This window comes from Malaya genurostris, chromosome 1 (assembly GCF_030247185.1).
Source record: "Malaya genurostris strain Urasoe2022 chromosome 1, Malgen_1.1, whole genome shotgun sequence".
Lineage (NCBI taxonomy): Eukaryota > Metazoa > Arthropoda > Insecta > Diptera > Culicidae > Malaya > Malaya genurostris.
In genome coordinates, this window is record NC_080570.1 from 92,971,800 (window position 1) to 92,984,833 (window position 13,034).

At 36.4% G+C, this 13,034-nt stretch overlaps 1 protein-coding gene across 5 annotated transcripts in view; it reads left to right on the forward strand.

The window, feature by feature from the left end:
* LOC131440743 (acetylcholine receptor subunit alpha-like) overlaps positions 1–13,034 on the forward strand; it is a 266,618-nt gene that overhangs the window by 100,472 nt on the left and 153,112 nt on the right. For all 5 annotated transcript variants that reach the window (XM_058612276.1, XM_058612278.1, XM_058612277.1 and 2 more), the window contains one exon: positions 6,582–7,032. In XM_058612276.1, coding sequence (XP_058468259.1) covers positions 6,984–7,032 — 49 coding nt within the window. In that variant the 5' untranslated portion in view covers positions 6,582–6,983. The remainder of the gene's footprint in view (positions 1–6,581; positions 7,033–13,034) is intronic.

A 13,034-nucleotide genomic window follows, 5' to 3' on the forward strand; every position in this document is an offset into this window, starting at 1 on the left:
TTACTGCAGCCGAGATTTCATCGAACGACGTTCGGGTTTTACGAACCGATAACATCTTGTTTGAGGACGTTTGGCACTGTTGAACATCTTTTCGATTTTGGTGAACCAACTCACAAATTTTCGCAGAAAATACTACGTTCTACAATTTTATGACTTGACTGATACATATTCATTAAGACCATTTTATTGTCAGATGAATTTCATAATTAAAAATAAATTTTAAATAGGACCTTAAGATCTCTTATTTGGAAGTTTGTGGAAGCCATTTTCGATAAATCTAAATTACATTATTTGCACTTTTTTGTGCATATTACGCTGTGATTGCGGAACCGGTTGGATCCGTAAAAATTCCAGTTCCATTTGAATCCAAGTTAGTGAAAATCGGTTTAGCCATCTCCGAATAAATTGAGAGGCAATATTTGTCACACTCACACACAGGCATTTGCTGATCTAAACAAACTGATTCGAATGGTACATGATACTAGATTCAAAAGTCGCTTTTCACAGTGATTGCATAACCTTCCTTTATGTGAAAGACAAAATATACTTTTTTTTCAAAAATATGATTACGTTCAACGATTTGTTTTTAGTCTTTGTTAAGACGTATAGCCGTCTTGAGCTAGTTTTAATATGATCAGTATTTAACGGAGAAAACAGATTGGAAAATTGACATATGAGCACAATGATGTAATGAAAACCGCGAAAATGTTACCGCAGAAACGGGACTCGAACCCGTAGCTAACTCCTAACCGGTGAAATTGTTTTACCAATTAGACTACCAAATCAATTTAACTACTACGGGTTCGAGTCCCGTATCTGCGGTAACATTTTCGCTGTTTACATTACATTATTGTGTTCATATGTCAATTTTCCAATCTGTTTTCCCCGTTAGATACTGATCATATCTGATTACGTTGCTTGATGATTTTTCCCGTTTGCAAATTTAACATGAGAAAGCTTATTTCAAACATTGTGTAGAATATGTGATTGACCGGCTAAATAGAAATATAGATGTCAACAAACTTATTGTTTATGTACAAAAAAAATGGGTACTGTTGGTATTAGAATGAAGTAGTAAATTGAACTCATAAATTTCCTAAAGTTACTCAGTGTCGCAAAACTTTCTTTTGGAAGTCGGATGTGTAATTATGCTGTGTAGCTTTGATCAACCACGGCCATGCCATTTTACTAGACTAGCAGCAAACGAACAGTTTGCCTTTCCATTTTAAACGTCTTCAAATTCCGATAAGCATACTTATGCAATGACAATGACAGCAGCAGAACGTGAGGCCAGCGAATAAAAATTTGCGAAATCGTTTTGTAATACCCCTCATTCTAACAAGATCAACTTAGTGTGACCTGTTTACGCATTCGGCGTTTTCTTACCAACAAAAAGAACGGTAGTTAATTATGAGTTGTTGCAACATTTACAGCCTCTCAACTACTGTGTCGACTGTCTCTATTAGCACTTCAAAGCCACTTAAACTGTTAGCTCAAATGATCTTCGGTGTATAATTACAAGGAAAGAGTTTCTTATTCTGTTGTTCTATAATGAGCAATTGAGATTTGAGCAGCCTCCGAGGTAGTTCGCCGAGTCAAGTAGTTTACATATGAAATCATATAATGAAATGCACGTATTTGTGTCACGTTTTTTTTCGTAGCGGCACTGAGTAACTAGATGCATCAAATCAACCAACACATATGAATATGGCAATAACAAGTAATTAACAACATGCGCTCAGCTTATTATCATGCAACACATCGACTCACTATCAAAAAATAAATTTTTGGGCTCATTGATGGTTTTGATGTTGCACTTTATGCATCCCTCAATGTCGTATTCAGAGTAGTATTTTCAAAAAGGATATTAATTTATTGCCAGCAATTGAAACAATACACTGAAGTCTTTTATAAGCAGTGTTAAGTGATTTAGAAAGCGGATTTTCGATTTTATTTAAGGATATGTGGTTATGGCCGCTATATGTGACAAACACACCGGTTTTGTTATCGTAATCGCCAATTAAATTTTTTGGCGATGTAGAAACTTGTTCAAGATACAAATTACTTAAACAATATAGAAAATTTCTTGAAGTATTTCAAATATTTCGTGCAACAGTACTTTTCTATGCATATCGATTTTCTATATGGAGGTAATATGCGAATACGTGCAGTTTAGGTTCTAATTGCCTGAAGTATATTCATTGCTCGTCTGCGTCTGCGTACAGTCAGGCCTCCAGGATTACTTGCTCAGAGCAATACTACCCAACTAAACGAAAGTTCAAACAAAAGGGAATGATTTAGCGTAAGTAACTTACGAATTTTAGAAATTGCATTCTAAGCAGTTCGTTTTTCAAATTATTATCCACGATTGAACGTTCATGCGGCGCAACTGAACAAATTTCTAAAAAACTCCTGAAATATCATACATTGTACAGCTAGTTCTTCGCGTTATATCAGCAATAAGAAAGTTCACGCTGAACATGTTCTGTACTTTCAAGTTACAAAATGTTTCATCTGTAATTTTAAGTAACGAGAAATCCTCTTCGTGGAAAGCGAAGTAAAGATTAACTTTGATACGCAAGCGATAAGAGCTGGTAATTTCTTCTTACTTGATGTCGAATAGAATACCTTATGATCAAAAAAGAACCGAAATTTTATTAAAAAACGCAAAATTTCAATTTTTAATAAATTTCTTTATTATCGCCTTCAAAGTACTCTCCTCCTGCGGCAATACATGCACGCCAACGCTTGATCCAATTTTCCATACAAGTTTTATAGGCCGCCGAAGGTATGCCCTTTAGTTCACGCAGCGAATTCTCTTTTATGGTCTCTATGGTCTCAAAACGCGTTCCCCGCAATGGCAATTTGAGTCTGGGGAAGAGGAAAAAGTCACACGGGGCCATATCTGGAGAGTACGGTACTTGGTTGATGATATTGGTTGAGTTTTTGGCCAAAAACTGCGACACAACCAACGCTGTGTGAGCCGGCGCATTATCGTGAAGTTCAGCTTTTTTGGCACCAGCCGAGAAGCGACGCGTTTCAAACCCAAAACATCAGTTAAAATGTGTTCGGCTGATCCTGGGAGATGCCCAACAACACAGCAATCTCTCTAATCGGTACAGAACGATTTTGTAACACGATTTGCTCCGCCGATTCAATGTTTTCTTCAGTAACAGATGTTGTTGGGCGGCCAGGGATCTCATCATGATCCAAGCTTGTACGACCACCTTTGAAGCGTTTATACCACTCGTATGCCTGTGTTTTTCCTAGACACGATTCACCAAAGGCCTTTTCTAACATTTTCAACGTTTCGGAACACTTAAATCCATTTGCAACACAAAATTTGATGCACGCACGTTGTTCTAAATTTTCATCCATTATAAAAATCGCCACACGACAATTTTTCAACTTCTTTGTATAGACGCCATACAAAAACTAATCGTACGATATGCGTCAAAATTTGACAGAATGTGTATAAAAGTTTTGCAACGTTGAGAGAATAAAAGTTTACCGATTGGACAAGCGCGGGAATTTTAAAATGAAAATTCCGGTTCTTTTTTTATCATAAGGTACAAGATACCTATGAAAACCGTTAATCATCTGCGAAAATCGATGGACAATATACTTGTGACTGACCAAAAGGCATCAAGAGTCAACATCCATCATCAATTAGAAGCAATGTACAAGACTCTAATGACCAACATCGCGAACATTATTAAAGGCGAAAAGAAGACGAAACCCCATAAACCAAAATAAGTTTCGTTTCCGAGTTTTATTCGCAAACTAGCGTCATTACTAGGATAATGTTTAGCCACCATTTAATTTGAATGATGTTAAAATATTATTCTAGTAAAATTATTCTACTACACTCTCAAGTGACAAATTAGTGTTATTAATGATTTTCGGATTGCTGCTGCGAAAACAAAAAATACTCAACAGAAGAAAGATTTTCAACTTGGTTACTTTAATGTAAGTTTTTACGTTTTTTGTACTGTGACATTTCTCTCTTTACTTATGCGGTTAACGTGCGTTCTTTTGACCTAATTTATTGGCTCCACAGCTCTTTCAAGCTAAGCAAGAAAATTTGCACATAAGTGGTTCCAGCAAAGAATGAATGCTTAGGTTCACCACGACACAGTGCCATTATGTACAAGTTAGAAAAATAAAAGAGCAGAATGAACACCAGCCACTCAGTTGGGAAAACTTCTTCAAAGACAAGGATCGCCAGTCTGAGAAATAGGAAAAGTAAAAAGTCATCATCTTCTGATGTGAAATTGAATTTCCAGCATTGCGTATCTTGAGTCGGGTCGGTAAGGGAAAAGGCTGCTTGGTTAAGTTTTCTCATTTGTGGGTGGTTAGCTCCGGTTCTAGTTCCCTTTCTTTATATATTTGATGTTGCTACCGTTTCGGGTTGCCGCTCTCTGAAGTTGACTGGGATTTTTTTCTTGACCTGACACATGATGCTTTTTTTTGGTTGTCGCTGTTTCGGGTTTGGAGAAATGAACGAGAAAATGACATCCTACTCAGTAACTTCAGTAACTGGACTTTTGGAGGACCGTACTATACCAGGTAATGGGTTTTCAGGGGGATGCAGAAAATGGGATCGATTAGGGTTATGAAATGCCAGATGAGCAAAATCAAAGCCCAGACATTTACGAGAGGGCGCTCTATGGTTTAAAAACAGTCTATGAGTAATGGTTTTAAAAATTGATTTATAAAAATGTATTCATTAGTTTCAAGAAATTTGCTTGTATTTTCATCTTCATTAATAAAAAAACACTTGAACAATTGAAATAAATTTTTCTCATCACCCCGTAAATTCGGAACCGGAAGTCGGCTCCGGATGAACTTCAAAAATCTTCCTTAACATTGCAAGACTTTTCCTTTGAATCTAAGTGTGAGAAAATCAGTGTAGTCATTTTTGGAAAAAAGCGAGAGCATATTTTCTTCATTTTTTACACCTTTTATCCTGTAGTTCTGGAACCAGCAGAGCGACTGTGACGAAAATTCAATTAGGCCTTTCATTTGAATCTAAGTCACATACGCACATACACACACATGCCTTTTGTGATCTCGACGATCTGATTCAAATGTATAACACTCGGTTCTCGGTTCCACATTCGGTTATCACAGTTATTGCATAGCAATCATATAGTACCCATTGTTTACAAGCCATAAAACCGAAAAAATATATGCAACCGTAATTAAACATAGCATTTGAAAAAAAAAGAAAATTTAATTTACAGTTCCTTTAATGTCATCTACAAACTATGAGAGCCGTACTAAATATTCGAAAAATAGAATTAGAAAACGAAAAATATCTCTTTGTTAGTTTTATGGTGTTATGCAAATAATATAAATATCAACAAAAAAAATGACTGCCATCTTTTAACGAAACCATGATAGTCCATAAAACTCCAAAATGAAACCAAAACCACGAAAGAAAAATGAATCCACAGAAGCTGCTTAAAAGCACAGAGAGACATTCAAGTAGAGATTTCAAAGTGTGTAAGAAATTTAACGGTTGTTTGGAAAAAGTAATCACCAAGTAGCAATTCGCCTATAGAGGCGCTTTGAGCGCTTATGGGTTCTTGCGTTTGACTTGTATACAACGGTAATTCATGCATGCCAAATTGTACTCAATGGTGATTCTCAACGAACTTCCACTTGTATGCTTTACACAGCTTTTTCAGAATAGTTTCAACTAACTTGAATGTCTGTTCTCTGTGTTAAAAGTTCACTCAGTTGCAGCGCGTGAATTTTTGGTTGGAAAAAGAACCTTGCTTCTCCTATTCGCATTGCTTTAAACAACGCGAGATGACACACCACTACTGAAAAAATAAAATAAAACAAACACGAGCAGATGGGTGCAACCAATTTTTATTTACAGTTTGAATCATGCGATTGACTTGTAAATTTTCACACATTCCATATAAATCTGATAACCTAAATCTGATAATACCGACAATGAAATGTAGATGGCGCTTCGATCGGTTGATCGGTCCGTCATTTGAATATTTTTTAGTTTCGCGAATCAGTATTATCTAACAAATAACACTTTCCACTAATCGACACATACTTGTCACAGTTCACTCTAAATAACTGTTTCGATCAATGACTTTACTATAAGTTATTTGATACACATTTGAATTAGACTTTTTTAAGAGCACCACTTAGGCACCGCTTCGTACTCCTAGTGATCGGCAATTATCATAGAGTGTCTATTTACATTTAATGCATGTCAAAGAATTTTCATTCCAAAACAAAATTTATGGAAATATTCGTGAGAGTTAGCTTATGTATTCAAGCTGTGAGTAACTCGAATTTTAAGATGCTTTCACTTAAAATTAATTTCCCCTGAATACTTTACTTATTACGCAGATGTATCACTTGAAATTTTCAATAGATTCAATTACTGGTTCATGCTCCTAATACCCATTAAGAAAAGCGAAAATTTTATGCTGCAACTAAATTTTAATTCGAACCGTTGTCTACTAAAACGAAACTTTTACTCGCAATGGTTTGAATCTTTATTATTCAAGATTTCACATTTCTCGTTTTCTCCATTTTCGATTTTGCAGGAAAACATGACCGTTTCTTGACCGGAAATTGTTTTTTTTTCACTCAACGGAACGGCAATAATCAATGCTGCAGCCGGAGGCGGATTAATACGGTGTACGGAATCAACGAAAAACATAAAAGCCACAACGCGATAGTCTAAACTGTGAACCACCACGTCGTTATTGAAATCATCGTTAATAAATCTCGTCAAACGGTGACACGACAATATTGTCAAGATTGTCGCCATACAACATTTTGACGACGGTGGTGGTGGTGGTGGTGGGAGTGGTTGGTGGGGAAGGTGATTGTCATCGCGGTTGGATAGTTACCAACGAAGAAAACGATTACTTGTAGCAAAAGAACTTAGTAGATCATCCAGCTTCCCGTCGCGAAAAGCCGCTTTTGTTTCGCTGGGAGATGAGATGAGGCTGCTACACAGCGTTAGTTTCATTATATTTGCTGCAGTTTCAGGTAAGTCACATTTCATTGAACTGTCTTCAAAATATTTCGATCCGAAAGAAGTTAGATTTTTGGGAGATATTCATTTTTCAATAGAGCCGTTGCTGCTGATCATTTTCAAAGCTCATATACCTTATGATAAAAAAAAGGCGGGTGGGTACTGTCAGAGACATAACTGGATGTCGTGAATACGAAAACAACTGACATGTTCCTTAACACTTCCGAATATCAATTGTATGAATTATGCACGCATTCCCCTTTTTCACATTTTTCGCAAAAACAAAGAAAGTTTCACTTGATCTCGATTACTGTGAATTTCACACGGCGAAAAGTGCACAAATCTAAGCAAACTGTTCTTGATTTGCAGTAAACTGAGGATATTCCCCTACGATTTGCAAACAACAAATCCTAATAGTTCTTTAGAAAACTTTTAGAGCCATTAGAACGGCTGATATTGTGCAATGCTCTCCACCGTTGTTTTTTTCCCAATGCTAATGACTGGCAGCCAGCGATGCCAGATAGTAGTAGTGTCATTTCCGTAGATTGGAATTTTTCTCGGAAGCGCTCACGGTGAAAAAGCTTTTTTTTTTTTTGCTCGCCAGACAAAACTTTTTTCCGTAGTTCTCCGTTGATAAATTTTAATTTCCATAGAAAAAATCCAATTCCCGTAGATTTTGTCTACGGATCCGTAGATCCGTAGAAAATGTTCGAATCCGTAGATCTACGGAGATTTCCGTAGATCTGACATCGCTGCTGGCAGCTGTGACGTAATCGCTCTTGTCGAAAGCAGGCAGACGACACAAAACACATCTGCTCGCAGTGGCGATACAATCCAAACTGATTGAATTTTTGTTAAGAGATTTCCTTTTATGTGATTTCGTTTGTAGCTTTTTCACTAATGGGCGGTCCTAACGGCTATAAAAATAGCCGCATACAGAATTTTATTGTTGATTATTTCATTTCGGATTTGCATAATTTATTGAAAGAAACTATCAATATGCTGTAGGGATTCGTTTCTAGCATTCACAAGGACCAAATTGAGGAAATCACTGCGATATTCACCACTTTTCGGAACATTTTTCCCGGACGATTTGTTGTACAGCAGCAGATATTTTGTTCTCTTCCTTAGAACGCGTTCTGATTGGCTGGTGTTGACATGGAGCAAATGAGACAGGTTTTTCAATAGTGTACTATTGAAATATTTCAATGCTTTTGCTATACACGTTTAAATTGAAAAAATTCGAATCAATTGGTAGTTAGATTATCTAAATCCTTTCACAGATCACTGAGCTATGAGCTTAAAAATACGAGAAAGGCAAACGCGCCTTATGAATTATCCTCTTTGATACTCGTTTATACCAAACATTTCAGAAAAGTTTAATTTGGAACTATTTGAGAATATGTCACAGAACTGAAAATTTTATTTTAAAATTGTGATCATATTTCCGATGGCATGTCGCAAGAATTATGTTGATTCATTAGATACAACAATAGATATTCACGATCAAAAACTTATCACTCTCTCAGAGGGTAAATTTTGAAAAGGCACCCCGTAGTAAAGTAAGTCGTATTCACGACAAAAACCGGAATTTTCATTTTAGAATTCCCGCGCTTCTCCAATCGGTAAACTTTTATTCTCTCAACGTTGGCAACACTTTTATACGCATTCTGTAAAATTTTGACGCATATCGTACTATCTGCGTTGGAAATCATCTCTTTGGTCACATCAACACGACGCTGTTTTTAAATGAAATTCAGTTTTTTTGGCACCAGCCGAGAAGCGACGCGTTTCAAACCCAAAACATCAGTTAAAATGTGTTCGGCTGATCCATAAGAGATGCCCAACAACACAGCAATCTCTCTAATCGGTACAGAACGATTTTGCAACACGATTTGCTTCGCCGATTCAATGTTTTCTTCAGTAACAGATGTTGTTGGGCGGCCAGAGATCTCATCATGATCCAAGCTTGTGCAACCACCTTTGAAGCATTTATACCACTCGTATGCCTGTGTTTTTCCTAGACACGATTCACCAAAGGCCTTTTCTAACATTTTCAACGTTTCGGAACACTTAAATCCATTTGTAACCCAAAATTGGATGCACGCACGTTGTTCTAAATTTTCGTCCATTATAAAAATCGCCACACGAAAAATTTTCAACTTCTTTGTATAGACTCCAAACAAAAACTAATCGTACGATATGCGTCAAAATTTGACAGAATGTGTATAAAAATGATGCCAACGTTGAGAGAATAAAAGTTTACTGATTGGACAAGCGCGGGAATTTTAAAATGAAAGTTCCGGTTCTTTTTTGATCATAAGGTTAGTATCATACAATAATTTCTTCTGTGTAAGGGAAAGTATCCTTAAGGGCGCCTACTGGTTAAAACTTCCCCTTTCCTTTTTTAGCATTTAGAATTTCTATAAACAAAAGTTTTATCACTAACACTACCTTTTCGTAGGATCTTAAGCATGTTTGGCAGTGCTAATGCATATTTTATATATTGGTTATTTCATAATAGTTACCCCCAGGAACATTATGGACTACTCTCGATTCAGCAGCATGCATTGCTTATTTTATATACTTTATGTTACGTCTTTGACTCGTCAGTACATAACAGTTTCTGTTGAACTGTTATGTAACCTAGCAATTCAACATAAACCGCTAGGCAGACATAAAGTTTCTGCTGCTGACAGAACACCGAAGTGCAACATCTTTACTGTCGTGCCGAACATGAAGTAGTAATCTCCTGTAGGGGCGCTTCGAGCAGCCCAGTAATCCCTTATGGGCTTTTGCTTTCGAGCTTTTATACAATGGTAATTCATGCGTGCAAAGTCGTGCGCAAACGGTTGTAATACAGATACGTATTTCGGAATGCTATTTGCATCCTTGCACTATCCTTCAGTGTATCGGTTTTATAAGTTTAATCAGATTGAAATCCTAATATGATATCGACTCATCAAATTTTCAATTAATATCACATTATGTTATCATTTTGCTTTTTAAAGGCAAAAGTTTTGTGAAACTCAAAAAATGGAAATATTAAAATCAACAACTTAGTGAATCCATTGAAATTGAGCAAATTTCAAATGGCGACACAAGAATACTAAGTTGAGTTTCAATTGAAGAATTATTCCTTCAATCCTTTGTTGCCTTTTACAAAAATTCTTTGACATTCTGCCGAGATCCTGCAGTTGACTGCAACCACAACCGCGAAGAAACGATTTTTTTTCAACATTTTTCCAACTTTTACGCAAATAATGCTCTTTCTTTTTAACCACGAGAATATTGATGTCAAACCACACGTCTGGGAGGCATCAGATAAATTGGCGATCATCGGTACCAGGTTTGTCTGAAGCAGATCTATCTGAATAGTGGCTTTGGCATTCCTATCTCGCTGATCGTCTGCCGAGTCTGCGAGCTTATTTCAGAATTTGATATGAGAACTATATTTGACGTCATCGATTTCCTTCTAGATACGTTAAGTATCCGATCCTGTAACAATTTTTGCGCTTAGTTAAAAAAAATGTTACGATATTTCTAATCATACGACGTCGCGAAGTTCATTCCAAAGTTCTTAGACCATTATTTTCAGTGCATCCAGAAATCGTTCCGTTCTGAAAATATCCTTAACTTTATATCCAAAAGTATGGAAAAATTCATTGTTTACGAAGTTCAAACATCGAACATTGAATGTCTCAGATTTCATAACCTAGAGCTAATTCTTAATAATATTTTAGTTACTTAGAGGAGCCACCAAGAAACTATATGTTTAATTTGTATATTCCTAAGTAGTCCACAAACTATGTCGAAGACACTCTTCAAAACAATTCTCACTACTAGTTATAAATGCTTAGAACTTCATATACTTACTAACGCTAGATATTATGAGAAGTGTTTTATCAATCATCTAATAGATCTTGGAAATTTAATACACTTTTCTAAAGAAACCGTCTAACTAAATCTTTATAATTTTGAGTCACATGACTAATTCTGCATCAAATGATTGTAAATTATAAGTCTACACCAGAACTAAAAATTTACTGAAGAGATTCTGGTTCTATATGTGGTCAGAAGCGAGGTAATCGTTCATTGTCCCAATTAGTCGAAAAAACAAATGATCTGGGATACCTCTTTGCCGGATTCCTAATTCACGTTCCCTGTGTTGTAGAAGACTTCACTGTAAAACGTTCGGTCTTCAGAGCCTCTAAATTCGTATTTCAAAGTTATTACATGTGCGAGTTGTTCGAGATCATGTAGATAACTCAATTTAATGTTATAATGTTTGAATGCTACATCTTTGGATATGAGAAGGACAAAGAGGACATTTTTATACTGTGCTCAAATAGCCACACTGCTATTCACGGTGGATGCGGGATGAAACAACACTGCTTGTCATATAACCGAACATTTTCCGTCTCCTGATAGCTAGCACTTACAGTCCATAGCAATCGCGAAACGTTCGCATTTTAAATCACCTAAGTTCGAAACCGGATTCTCTCCGCGGTAGTGTGGAGATTGCATGAAATCTTTTTTCTTGCTTGCGACTGATATGGAGATTAGATAAAATCTTTTTTCTTGCTTGCGAGTAATATCGCCTAAATTTATACTATACCGGACCTTTTATGGCTGTTCTATTTTTAGATTATGCTCGTGAGGTGTCATTTCGAGAAAATCTTCATCATATTAAGTTTTCAATTGGCTTTCACTGAGAGCAAAACTAGTTTCCAGTTTGATGTCACACAGCATTTTTTTTGCTTTCTATTTTGATTTTTTAACCGTTAAAACGACCAAAACGATAGCAAATTAAGTAATCGATATATACGAACAGCACAATATCAAATTGAGTTTTCTTTTTAATCTCACACTCTACTCGGGTTACCAATTCAAGGCTGTTGAATTGGCTCGTTGTTGTCGAAGCGAAGGTGTGTTTAAATTTTTCTGTCGGACAGAACATGGCCAACAGATTGAATTTATGATTTCTATTACAGTATTATCACATTTATCAGTGGTTTCATTAATTTGACGGAAGTTTGTTGAATGCGAATTACAACAATTCAAACAGCGTATGTCCATATGCCAATGTTTTGTACCATACCGAAGACACGACATTGCGTTAGGTTTGCATTACCATCATGCCGTTTTGAATGTGTCCAGCGAATTTGTACGTGATCATTAAACGTAAAATTTTCAAAATGTTCACTTCACTTCGATTGAAGTGCATTAGCTAAAGTTCATGGGAGATTATCGTGTGCAACAGACTGAAATGATCACCAATAATCATTTTAGCAGGATATTTTTTAAACTTTCAGGAAATAAATAAACACATACTAGCATTGCATTCGCAAAGTTCGCTCATTCAACCTCATCTCCTAGGATCCTTGGATTTCACACTACCCATTAAATTTTGCTGAACACTTGCACACTTGATCTTCGAATATCGTGATGGAACTTGCGAACGAAAAACTCCAGTCTAAGGATCTGCTTGTTGTCCGCATTAATGTCCGTCTCGTCGTCCATTACGATGGTGCTGAATTTCCACATTGTATTCTGTTTATTGGTTCGGTTAGACCCCTGAGTTATTTTGAAGATATGAAGACCGGCCCACTTCATTACCTGTTGGTTAAAACAGACGGGCTAATTGACTGTTTTGATCTGGTCCTGAATAAAAAGGTTCGAATTGTGCTTGAAGTAATCCTTCACCTTACTTGCGTTCACAGGGTTGCCTTTTTTCGCTTTTATTTTAACGAAATCCACTTTAGCCACTTAGCCAATTTACATCCGAGTCCAACTAATAAATTATGTTTCCGCAATTTTTTCCCGATCAGTTCGCATCCAAACTTTTTAACAATTTTAGTTGCAAACTGTTCATCGATATTTTTTTGCTTCTAAAGTATCTTCCCAACGAGCTTAAAGTCCCCGAATCGGCTGAGCCATCATTCCGTCAGACGCCTGTCGGTTACGCAATTTTTAAGATTTTAGCGTGCTCTTTGACAGTATTATAGTTTTCAAA